This window comes from Geospiza fortis, unplaced genomic scaffold (genome assembly GCF_000277835.1).
Source record: "Geospiza fortis unplaced genomic scaffold, GeoFor_1.0 scaffold623, whole genome shotgun sequence".
NCBI classification, from domain to species: Eukaryota; Metazoa; Chordata; class Aves; order Passeriformes; family Thraupidae; genus Geospiza; species Geospiza fortis.
The window spans coordinates 175093-187960 of NW_005054667.1; the positions used below are offsets into that span (position 1 = coordinate 175093).

Here is a 12868-nt window from a genome sequence, read left to right on the forward strand (position 1 = left end):
TCCACACCACTTTGTTCCCATGTTTTTCCCTGGATATTCTTTGGTGGCTGTTCAGGAGGAGGCATTTTCCATGTGCCCAGCAGTTCTTTTAATGTGGATTTTAATGTGGAAGTTCTGGGCATTGTTTGCAAACGTTGGTGATGCTGAAGCATTTCCTGTGTGTGGCACCAGCAGTTCCCTTGGCAGAGGGGCAGGGACTGGGAATGCCCTGGGCAGGCACAGGGAGCAGGGAATTTTTCCACTTTTTGGGGTTTTTGGAGCACTTCACATGAAAGGGGATTTCCTCAATCCCTTGGGTTTGATTTGTCTGTCTGCACCCCAGGAAATCTGGGAACTTTGTGCCCAACCAGTCTGTCCAAAAATGTAATTAAGTCAATATCCAGACAAGGGGGAAGAATCAGAGGATCATTAAGTTGGAAAAGACTTCCAAACCTTCGAGTGCCACATCCAGTTGTTCCTGGACATAACTTTGGGGTGGAGGTGTGAGTTAATCTTACAATTAAATTATAATGAGCCAAGTTCATCTGAGGAGAGGGATTTCACCCAGCTGCTGCTTCAGCAAAACAGCTTCTCCTGTCCTGGCTGCTCTGTGTTCTGTCAGCTCCTGGGGCCATGGAGTTGCCATTCCTGCAGGGATTCCTGCAGGGATTCCAGCAGGACCTGGCTGTGGTGTCCCCACTCTGCTGTGCTCTTTGTCACCCAGGAGCAGGTTCCCCATGCCAGCTGCATTCCATCCAGGCAGCAGCAGCTGCATTTCACCTCTGCTTTCAGTACTGGGAAATGGGAATGTAACTCCCCAGCTTTCTCTGGTTTTACTCCCAGCCACCTCCCCTGCACTTGGAATGTGGGTGGGCACAGTGACACCACACTTGAAACATCTCCTGGGAAGCTTTTTGTGCCAGGAGTGCTCCAGGCTTCACAAAATGTTTTGGGCTGGAAAGTTGTGAACCTGATGGAAAGGTGCCCTGCACTTCTCCCTCCCCACGAAGGGGACGTGGTCCCATCCATGCCTCTCTGCTCCTTTCTGCCCTTCTGTGTCCCCTGGCTCAGCAATCCCTGCTGAGGTGACCTGGATCCAGCTCTGGGTCACACTTTGAGTTCACTGCACAAACATTTGTGTTGGTTTGAGGCCCAGGGCAGGTGCTGAGCCAGGCCAGGGAGGGCTGGGCTGGTTACTCATCCACTGGATTGCTCAGAGCTGAATTCCAGGGGCTGTCCTCACCTCCCCTCCCCTGGGGGCTTTGTTGTTGTTGCTCACCTCTCCCTCCTGGCTGTGCCAGCTCTGGGAATCCCTGAGCTGCACCATGAGCCCTGAGCAGGAAACAAAAACCTCAGAAACAAAACTGAAAATTACCCTGAGTGAAACTGAGCTGCTGCTTTTATCAGAGCACAGACTTTACATCAAATGTTTGCCAGCTCCTTGTTGTGAAGTTGGACATCAGCCTGAGAGTAGCCATGAAGCTGCACTTGGGATGTGCAGGAACAGCCAGAACCAGGGGCAGGTGCTAGATTGGTTTTGTGCTTTTTTAAAATTCTCTGGTTGAGGCTGAACTGGTGAAGCCCCTCCAGGATTTGCTCTGTCCATCAGCAGCACTCTTAATTTCAGTCTTTGTGCTCTGACTCGTATTTCCAGAAATTCTATTCCTGACAAACATGAATTCAGACGATTCCTCATTTTTACAGGTTTCTAAATAAAAGCTTTTTATAAAAGGAAGAGCTTTTAGAAAAGTTTTTTCCTCACTCTTGTGCAATTAGAAGTATTAAAGTGGTTCATGCACTTTTTCTGCCACTGGAGTTTATAAAGTTTTTTTCTGTGCTGAGTTGGATTATTCAAGGTGATCTTTAAATTCTTTTCTTTGTAGACTCACAATAGCAGCACTGGGAGAAAAGCTCAACGATTACTGGAACGAGATGAAAACCAAGAAAAACGAGGAATATCCCTTAGCTCTGCCCGTCGAGGAGATCCAGTGAGTCCCATGTGACAGCAGAGAGCTGAGCACACTGTCCCTGGTTTATGTGGCAGGAGAGCCCTCTCTGGTGTGCACATGCTGATTTATTTTGGTTTTGCCCAGGAAACAGCCTGACCAGACGTGGGTGCAGTGTGACGCGTGCCTCAAGTGGCGGAAGCTGCCGGACGGAATCGAGCACTTGCCGGAGAAGTGGTACTGCTCCCTGAACCCCGACCCCCAGTTCAGGTAAGGACACAACCCAGGGACACCCCCAGCCCTCACACCCCACCTGGCAGCAGCAGGGCTCTTCAGCTCCTTCTCTTGTGGGGTTTTTTCTGTCCTCTTCCTTCCCTCAGGAATTGTAACGTGCCAGAAGAGCCGGAGGATGATGATTTAATACACCCCACGTACGAGAAAACCTACAAGAAAAAGTGAGTTCTGCAGACTGTTACAGGGCTCCCAACACTAAACACCACCAAGGAGAGCTGTGCAGCAGCTGGGGTGACAGTGCAGCTCCCAGAGGGGTGATGTTCCAGAGGATTTGGCAGTGTGGGAACAATCAGTTGGGGATGTCCCAGAAATAAATGAACAATCAGTTTGGGATGTGCCATAAATAAATGAACAATCAGTTGGGGATGTCCCAGAAATAAATGAACAATCAGTTTGGGATGTGCCATAAATAAATGAACAATCAGTTGGGGATGTCCCAGAAATAAATGAACAATCAGTTTGGGATGTGCCATAAATAAATGAACAATCAGTTGGGGATGTCCCAGAAATAAATGAACAATCAGTTTGGGATGTGCCATAAATAAATGAACAATCAGTTGGGGATGTCCCAGAAATAAATGAACAATCAGTTTGGGACATATCATAAATAAATGAACAATCAGTTTGGGACATATCATAAATAAATGAACAATCAGTTTGGGATGTGCCATCAATAAATGAACAATCAGTTTGGGATGTGCCATCAATAAATGAACAATCAGTTTGGGCTGTCCCATCAATAAATGAACAATCAGTTTGGGATGTCCCAGAAATAAATGAACAATCAGTTGGGGATGTCCCAGAAGCAAACTCTGAGGGCTGTTAGGAGATCTTGGCTGTGTAACTTTCAAAGGTGCACATTGAAGCATATTGAAAGGATCAATACATTTGTTTAGGAATAAAAGAGTTCTTAGCTAAGGTGTATGACAAAAACTGATTTGGGTAATTGTGATGCTGCCTCATATTCTAGAAGAGGGAGTTTGTGGTTGTTGTAAATATTTTCATAAATAATCTAGAGGGAACTTGTTGGAAGTTAAGCTAACATCAGACAAGCTTCTAGCTTCCTGAGGAAATTTTCATTCAATAAACAAGAATACTTGGATTATTGTATCTAGCTGAGATGAGGACTATTGTGTTTGCTTTTAGATCTTAAATTTAGTTTTTATAATCAATGAACAGTTTGAATCTAAGCTTTTCATTTCTATTTTTTCCTTGCTGCTGTGCAGGGACAGGGAGAAACTGAAGAGGAGACTGGAGTACAGCCACCAGGTAACTGCTGAGGCTGGCAGGAGCCTGCCCTGTGTCTGCTTCAGCATCCAGGTGTACTCTGGTGGCTCTGCAGGATTTGCTCACCATGAGGAAACCCAAAATCCCCTTTCTTTGCTGCCCAGTGCTGGAAAATCCGCCACTTCTTTCTCCTTAGGAAGGACTTTGAGAGGGACAAAGGTCTCTGGCCCAAACTGGAGGAGATGGCAGTCACTGGTGGCTGGTTTTGTGGCAGGACTCCCAGTTCCTGAAAGGGGATTTGTTGGAGAAAGATGTGATAAGGATAGAAAGTAAAGATGCCCTTAAAAGTGGGGATCTCAGTGGGGATAGTCAGAGGTGGAACAGCTACACTTGTGCAAGGAGACACTCAAATTCAGATTAAATCCAGATGCAGATCAAGGTGTTTGATGGGAATGTCTGGATTGTAACTCAGAATCAAATTTTCTAAGTGGGATTTCATTTCTCTTGCATTCAAAGTCAGTTTCTGACCTAAGATCATTTCTGGACAAGAGATGCTGCGTGTGCTGTTTTAACTTACTGATTTCATTTTACTGTTTCTCTGCCATTACATCTCCCCTAGTACAAAAGTAATTTCTACAAGTGAAATAATTGCTCATTCTGGGCCAACTGAGCGAATCCTGAGCAGCTTTCCCAGGGATGTCTGTCCTGGAGTTTGTGTCTGATGGGCAAACTCCAGACAGAAACACAGCTTGGGAAAAGCTCTTGCCTGGGATTCTGCACAGCACTTTAAAATGAAAAAGTGGGATTTGCAGTAGTCTAGTCAGCATTTATCATCTCAGAATCCTGAGGGGTCAAGGAGGTACTTGGATATGGAAATGTCAGAATTTTAGGTGTTGGTATATAAAGAATTGCTTAAATCTCTCCTGAAGAATCTACTAATATCTGTTTATTTCCATTCTTAACTTACATTGTCTTATAGATCAATAATGAAATACTATTAAAAACATCTGTTTCTTCAAGTAAAGACTTTAAAACATTCTCATCTCCGAATGCAAAGGAAGCTCTTCCAAGGTTATTTATACCAAAATCATCAGATGCTTCTGTTAGAAGATCTCTGCCTATTTTAATTAAAGTATCTTCCCCTCATTTGGATGCTGATAGCAGGTGAGTGGACCTGTACAAAGGAGATTCCTGTTTATTTCTAAAATTAATAACTGAATGAAAATGATGGTGTTGGGGGCACCTTCAGCTGCTGAAATTCCTGTGGGAATTCTGGGAGCATGGGAAGCTCCAGGAGACTTTGTCAAGTACAAAAGTGAATGCAAGAAAATGCCAAAGGAGCATTTTTAGTGATTTGTGTGCTCAGGAACAGAGTTTGTGTTCTCCACACTCCATAGGCTGTTTTTCTGAAATCTGTGGGGATGTTTCTGGAAATACAGGGTGTGTTTCAGAATAATGTTGGAGTGTGGATGGCAGGCACTTGTTTTTACAGGAATTTATTCTGATTAAAATCCCATGCAGTGATTTTCTGGAGTGGTAATTTTTGAACAGTGCACAGAGAAACACTGCGCATGGTTTGTAACAAATGATTTGGCAGCATTTAAGCAAATAAAGTGATTACTTTAATATTTTCCTCCTCAGTCTCAAAAGGAGGACGCAGAGCTGTGCGACCCCAGTGTCCCTAAAGACACCTCGGCTCAGTGACAAAACATTCAACAACCACGAGGAGGAGGATGATGATGAAGATGTCATCATCTTAGAGGAGAGCAGCACCCCAAAGCCTTCAGCAGATCCTGATGTTCCTGTGGTAAAAACAGAATGTATCAATTTGGATCAGGAGGAGAAGCAGAAGGAAAACTCTCCCGTGGGGGAACCTTGCAGTGCAACCACTTCAGAGGTAAGAAGTGAACAGCTGAGCTCAGCAACACAGACAGAGCTCCCAAAGCTGGTGGTGAAAAAGGAGGAGGTGGAAGACATCCCAGTCCAGATTCCTGGGCCAGGGATGGAAAAGGAACAGCACAAGGTCAATGGTGTTCCTGAGACATCTGTAGAGATGGAAAATGAACTGAAAAATCAGCTGCAATCATTGAACAGAGAAAAAGAAATGTACCAAAGCAAATGTGAAGCGTTAACCAAACAGGTGGAAACGCTGGAGCAGCAGCTTTTGGAGATGAATAATAAATATGTAAAAAAGGAGATGTGCCATCAGGCCACAGAGACAGTTCCCTCCTGTGAAGAGGGGAACGCTGATGGGAGGAGCTTGGCAGAGGTGACAGCTCTCTATGAACAGGCCCTGGGGGAGATAGCAACGCTCAAGGAGCAGTGCAGCACCCTGCAGAACCTAAAGACTGAGTGCAGCAAATGTGCTGATGGGGACAGCAAGAGTGAGCTGGATGAGATGGCAGTGCAGCTGGATGATGTTTTCAGGCAGCTGGACAAGTGCACCACTGAGAGAGACAGCTACAAAAGCCAGGTACATCTGCTAAAACACTCGTGGCACTTCAAATATATCTATTTTTTACTCCCTGTTTCACAGCACTTCTACTACACAAGGTTTTGAATAGTTTTTACAGGTTTATTTTTCTTTTGATTGGCAGATTGAAGTCCTGGAAGTGGAGAAGAATCAAATGGCCTGTCAGTGTGAGGAGCTCAAGGCAGAGCTGGCTCAGTTAAAAGCTTCAATCCCCCAGGCTGTAGCACGTGCAAATGATTCTACCACCAGTAATGTAGAAGACTCTGTAAATTTTTCTGATGGAGAAAGGTATCAGTTTTGTTCTTTCTAGATGTTGTTTCAAGATTTTTGCTTCTTGGTTGTATTTCAAATGTTTAATGAAGGTTATGTCTGATAATTGTATAATAAAATGTGATGCTTGCAATTCTTTTCTACTGCCTTTTGTGACTCCTAACTAATGTTGTTGTTTTTTCTTTTTTATTAAGTGATGTTTGTGATTTGTGTGAGCAGGATTGGCCACAACAGAATAGCAAACAGATACTTCTGAAAATATCCCAAATGTTGTATAATTTCTAAACACAACTTGCAAACCAAGGAGAGAAAAGGGAGGCAGGAAAGAGGAGGGTGATCATTATTTTCTGCTGTGTAATGAACTTCACTTTGAGAGTCTGTTTTTCTCTCTTGAATCAACTGAAGAGTCTGGATTTGAAACTTTCCTGTAAGAACACCTTGCTGCAGGCAAATCCTGTGGAATCAGGGTCTGGGATGTGTCTTGGAATTAAACAAAGGTTGAAACTTCCAGCTGGAGAGCTTGGAGCTCTTGGGAAGTGGGAATAGGACACACACAAAAAACCCAGAGCAGGGGGAAGCAGAGTGAGCTGAGGTCCCTGCCAGGGGAGAATCCAAGGGGGAGCATCAGCTGGGATAAAAGGGGACTCAAGGGATCAATTCAGCAAATTGATCCCTGGGACCAATGAGAGGCATTTCAGAGAGAGCTTTAGGGCCTTGTAGTATCTCCAGAAGTTAACATTCCTGAAAAAGGCAGTTATTTAGGACAGCCAGAGCTCCATCCTGGCACTGCAGCCTCAATCCCAGGGAAAACATGGAATAAATCTGCCTGGAACCACCCGGAGCCCCATGTGAGTCAAAAGGGAGTAAGGACAGGCAGCATGGGGTGGCTGAGGGCAAACTGGGGAACAGCAGCAAGGCCAGGAATGGAAAAGGCTTTTGAACCTCAACTCCTGTGTCCAGTTCTGTGCCACTTTAAAAGGACATTGAGGGGCTGGAGCATGGCCAGGGAGGGGCTGGAAAACACAGCCTGGGAGACGCAGCTGAGGGGGCTGAGCCTGGAGCAAAGGAGGCTCAGGGGGGACCTCAGTGCTCTGCACAGCTCCTGACAGGAGGGGCAGGGAAAGGAGGAGAGGAAATGGCCTCAAATGGCACCAGGGCAGGCTCAGGTTGGAGATTGGCAAAGAAAATTTCCTTGGAAAAGTGGGCAGGCCTTGGGGTGAGCTGCCCAGGGAGGCTTGGAGTCACTGTCTGTGGGATTGTTCAGGAGGAGCCCTGGGGGTGTCATTTTGGGGTGACTGTTGGACTGGATAATCCCAAAGTTCTCTTCCAGCCCTGGGGATTCTGGGATTCATGGCCTGGGTGACAAAGCCAAATGAACTCAATAAATTCCTGATGCCATCAAACTGGGGAGCTCAGGAGGGCAGAGCTGCTGCTGTGAGGGACTTTGACCAATTGGACAAACGAGCTGGAAAAAAATCCTCTGTAAATTGCACAGAGCACCTGTGAATTCCTGCCGGGGCAGAAGCCGGAGGGAGTCCCCGCGGTGTGGGGGTGGCAGGGCACAGTGAGCCAGCAGTGCGCCCTGCTGGTGGCACTGGGCCGGGCTGGTGACTCCTCCCTGCTGCCGGGCATTGGGAGCCCAGCCAGGGACTGCTGGATCCACCTCTGGACACCCTGGCAGAGTGGAAAATAACCTGGATAATTTCCACAGACCCCTCTCAGTCTTCAAAAAGAAATTGACCCACATAAAAAATTACCTGACAGCGTTTAATTTTATTTTTCCTTATGGCTCTGATATGTGTTTATTAAAAGAATTAGCAAATAAATGCAGGACTTGGAAGTAACTTCCCTCACAAGTTCATAGAGATATGGCAGCATTGGGAGAGCTGGATAAAGGATTTGAGAGTAGAAGGAAATGGGGCACAGAAGGGATGGCTCATGGCAAAACAATTTGATCAGGAAGAGGACACAGCAAGGACATGCAGGAAAGAAACCAAAAAAAGGGAGGCAGAGCCTTTTCCCTAGGCTATAACTCTTACTTCCTATTTATATTTTAAAGCCTTTGGACAAACTCCTCTTTCTTGCCTTCTCCTCTCTTTTTCTCTCCTTTTGTTCCCGTGGGTTGTGGTAGTTTGGGTTTCTAAATGGATAAAAATACCAGGCATTAATACTGCTTTGAGAAACACAGGTGGTGTGGGGGAAAGGATTGTACCAATGCTTATTCTGAAATATTTCTGACAGGAATTCAGTTTAGGATTGGTTTGAAACTGAGGGAATATCCCCCTTGAAGCTGAAAACTGAAGAGAAGCTTCGAAAAAGTGGTAGATTTAGAAATAACCTTGATGCAGCCGCATCAAGAAAAAATGCATCCATTTTTTTGTTGGCTTATGGGAGTCATGGAGCGCCTCCAGGCTGGATTATGAGTCCAGCTTTGCTAGGTGAGCTCTGAACACAGAATTCCATCCCCAGCTAATGCTGTGCTGCTCTCTCCCCAGCCTGAAGCTCCGCTCTCTCCGAGTGAACGTGGGACAGCTCCTGGCCACCATCATGCCCGACCTGGACCTGCAGCAAGTCAATTATGACATTGATGTGGTGGATGAAATCTTAGGGCAAGTGGTGGAACAAATGCATGAAATCAGCAGTACTTAAAATCTCGGTGTTTTAGCAGAGTTTTATTGCTCTTCCATTATAACCTGTAGGTTCCAGACTGTAAATGGGGCTGCTTCACTTTATATATTTGACATAGGTGGATCTCTCAGTGTAAATATTCCACATTTAGCTGTTCACTTCCTCCTCAAGGAACACTGTCAATACTGACCCACCTTGATGTACTTAATTAAGGATTTTGCTTTGGAAATGTATTTGTAATTAAATTTGCAGATATTTTTACTATTAGGAATCTTAATACTTTTCTACAGACACCTTTTGGTTGACTTTGGATCTTATATAAGCATTAATACCTGTGAGTATTTCCTCTTCTAAAGTAGTGGAATATCTTAGAAATGCAAAAAAAAAAAGAAAAAAGAACTTCCTTGATTTCCTTCCCAGAGTTGTTGTATCCCACAGTGATGTTCCATTGCTCCCAGCAGTGTTCTGTGTTGCATTCATGGGATAGAAATGTAAGTAGTAGGTGAGAATTTGGGCCATATTTGGAGAATATTTGTGTGGTACTACCAAAAGAAGGGTTCTTAAGGGTTTTATCCTGAAAACTGGGGATGGACCAGTTGGATGGAAGCACTTGGAAAAGGAGGGATGTTTCTTTATCTCTGGTGTAAACAACAGGGTGAAAATGTTCAGCTTCAACAGCTTTAGACAGTTTTTATTATAGGTAGGAAAAGGGAATTCCTCTTTTTCACATCTCCCCTTTTAGAGTTTTGTGCTCTAAATCTTCCAATTTTTCCATGATCATGGGAAGACCTGGAAGCAATGGTACCAAGAGAAATTCCCAGCCAGCTGCAGGGATTTGTTCCCAATTCATTGGGAATGACAAACTGGGTGGCAAAGACAGCAAATCCATCTTTTCCTCTCTGGTGGAATTGGTCACCCAAAGAGCGATCCAGAAAAATTATTCTTGCTTTGAAATTAAAAAAATAATTTAATTAGTGTTCAATATATTAATTCTTAGGAAGTATCTTTTTTTTTTTCTAATTTAAATAAAGCCAATATTGTTGGCTTTTGCACTGCTACTGTCCTGAGTTAATCCCTTGGTGTCCCTTTGAGTTGTAGTTCAGTGGAATTCTTTCCATGGACAGTATTTCAGTGAAGATCTCTCTCTATGCCAATAACGGGAATGCACTACTGTTGTACTTTATAAAGAGAAATTGAATGTTTGATTTGGGAAGAGGTGGCTGTAATGTAACTATGTATGACTTTTGCAAAGTTTATATTTCCCATTTCTTGGTGTGTAGCTTTTCCATTTCTTAATCATTATTTATTATGTTTCATCAGACTGTAGCTGAATTTCTTGTAGACAACTGGCAAAATAGAACACATGTCTATATTAAAAATGGCAAATTTACAATGTACATTTACACTTTGGACAACGGTGGACTTATGGAAATGGTTTCTATTTACTTGTTAAAATGTATTTTTTGTAAAAAATAAAAAGATATAAATCGGAGTTTGCAGCATCCCAACTTGCGTTTGTTTCTAAATAAAGCCTGGCTCAGTCTGGTGTTGGACTGGGATGGGAATGGGATGGGAATGTCCTGGATATGGAAAAAGCAGCACTGGTTTAATCCAGAGGGTGTTAATGGAATGGAGCTGAATTTCAGAGAGCTGAATTTCCAGAATCCAGCTGAAATTTCCAAAATCAAGTTTGGAAATTTCCAAATTTCCAAATTCAGCTGAATTCCAGAGCTGAAATTCCAGAATTTCAGGAAGTTCTGCTGTTGATTCATGGATGAGCTTCCTTGCCTTCAGAAATTCACCGAGCACGTGGACTTGCACCATCCTAAGGCAGTTCCTACTTCTGTGGAACTCCTCAGAACTTCTGTAAAAGTAATTTTTAAATCCCCTATTCCATACACGTCCTTGTCCCTCAGCTGCAAAGAGATGGAGAAGGAAGGGGTTGCTTTGTGGGTCAGGGTTTGGGGGTCCCTGGGCTGTGGGGACTGGGGTTAAGATTGATGGAGGTGGATGAGGAGGGCACTGGATCTGTCAGGACTTAATTCAATAAATGGTCTCAAACACTGCCAAAGGAGGGAGTTCCCTCAGGATAACTCACCTAAGACAGGCACAGTTGGCAAACAGGAAGGGGGAAGGTTTGGAATGAGCACAGCACAGAAGATTCCAGTGTGCAGACAGTGGCAAAAGTGCAGATACAACACCAGGAGGGTGCTGGGCTTGGTGAGGCTGATCCGGGTGAGCTGTTTGGGCAAAAAATCCCACCATGGCCCTCTGTGGGGACAGGCTGCTACCTCTGCCACCACTGCCATGGCTTCCCTGCCCAGGGGACTCGAGGGACACGGAGCTGGGGAGCACAAGGGACATGGAGCCACAGCCCCACAGCCCATCCAGGGCTTCTCCTGCAGCCCAGCACCCCTGGCTCGGGGTGTTACTGTGGTGAAAAATTCATATTTTATGATTGGCTTTTTGCAAATATTAAAATGAATATTATATGTGTTGTGTTAGAAAGTTATGCTGTATTAATTCTCTTAAGTAGCGTGTTAAATATAGTTTTAGGTTATAAAAAAATGTTAAAATAGAAACTATGCTATATAAGATACTTTTTTAAAGAAAGGACTCGCAGCGAGATAGCAGCCACAGGACACCTAAATCTTTCACAGAAAGAGAATTTATTGCCCCATTATCAGAAGAAATGAACTTCTTCCCACCTCGAAGGCACTGTCAGGATTCAGAAGAAAAGGGTTAATCCTTTGTTAATGTGTGCCCTTTTTTGGGCTTGTGCTGCCCAGAAAAAGGTACCTGGACATCCGTAACTCTTTGTTTCTATTGTCTCATATTGTCCTAATCCAAATTGTCCAAATTATTATTACTCTATATTGCTATTTTTATAACCATTTCATTACCATTAAACTTTTAACATTTTAAAACCAAGTGATTGGCGTTTTTCACGCTGTCATTGTCCCCCATGAGGGTGGCACAGGAGGGCACAGCCCCTGTGTCCCCAAGCCAGGTGGCTCCTGCCATGGAGCACTGGCACAGCACCGAGCTGGGAAGGATCTGAGCTCTGTGTTGGGCCCTGGCACAGCGTGGAGCCAAAGCAGCCCTTGGGCTGTCCCAAGGAGAAAACTCCAGAATTCAAGGGTTGTGCAGAGAATAAGGGGACAATGACAGTGAGCTGTGCCACAGGGATGACAACAAAGAGCTCTCCCATGGGAACAGAAAGGCTGAGAGAATTGGGATTGTTCAGCCTGAAGAGAAACTTTGGGGTGACTTCATTGTGGCCTTCCAGGACCTGAAGGGAAGTGACAAGAAAGATGGAGACAATTTTCAAAGGATGGAGTGACAGGACAAGGGGGAATCGCTTCAAACTAAGAGAGAGAGTTTAGATTGACTATTAGGATGAAATTGTTCTTTGGGAAGGTGGGGAAAGGCTGGGATGGGATTCCCAGAGCAGCTGGGGCTGCGCCTGGATCCCTGGCAGTGCCCAAGGCCAGGTTGGACACTGGGGCTTGGAGCAGCCTGGGACAGTTGGAAGGTGTCCCTGCCATGGCAGGGGTGGCACTTTAAGATCCCTTCCAACCCCAACCATTCCATGATTCTGTGATGCAGAATTAATCTTCCTTTGTCCCCGGCTGCTCCCTCCCTTGCTGTGTGAGGCCCTGCGGGGTCTGGGGAGCTCTCAGAGCCCCATTTTGGGCTTCAACCTCCCCTGCCCAGAGGATCCTCTTCCCTGGGGAAAGAAGTGAAAGCAGAAGCCGTTTTCTCACAATGTAACTTGTCATTATGATGTTTTTCAGGCAAAAGTTTGCATTCGAAACAGGGAAGTTTGGAGACACGTTACTCATTAAGACCTTAATATATTTACACCGGTCAAGCACAGCAATGCCTGTGAAATTAAAACAAAACAAAACACACACTCTTTTGAGGAGGTGCAAGCACCGGGCTTTTTTCATTTTAGGTTAATTCTGATGTTTTTGAGCTTTTTTACCCCCCGGCAGCCCCTCAGGGCTCCTGAGGCGGCGCGCGGGGCGGGCGCGCGCATGCGCGGGGC

General features: G+C 44.9%; 1 protein-coding gene across 1 annotated transcript in view; it reads left to right on the forward strand.

Moving 5' to 3' along the window:
• Positions 1–10309, forward strand: part of MORC3 (MORC family CW-type zinc finger 3) — an 18757-nt gene extending 8448 nt beyond the window's left edge. Inside the window, exons 9-16 of the mRNA XM_031065025.1 lie at positions 1863–1967; positions 2073–2195; positions 2306–2380; positions 3446–3488; positions 4426–4610; positions 5088–5919; positions 6044–6207; positions 8685–10309. Coding sequence (XP_030920885.1) covers positions 1863–1967; positions 2073–2195; positions 2306–2380; positions 3446–3488; positions 4426–4610; positions 5088–5919; positions 6044–6207; positions 8685–8838 — 1681 coding nt within the window. The 3' untranslated portion in view covers positions 8839–10309. The remainder of the gene's footprint in view (positions 1–1862; positions 1968–2072; positions 2196–2305; positions 2381–3445; positions 3489–4425; positions 4611–5087; positions 5920–6043; positions 6208–8684) is intronic.
• Positions 10310–12868: the final 2559 nt, after the last annotated feature.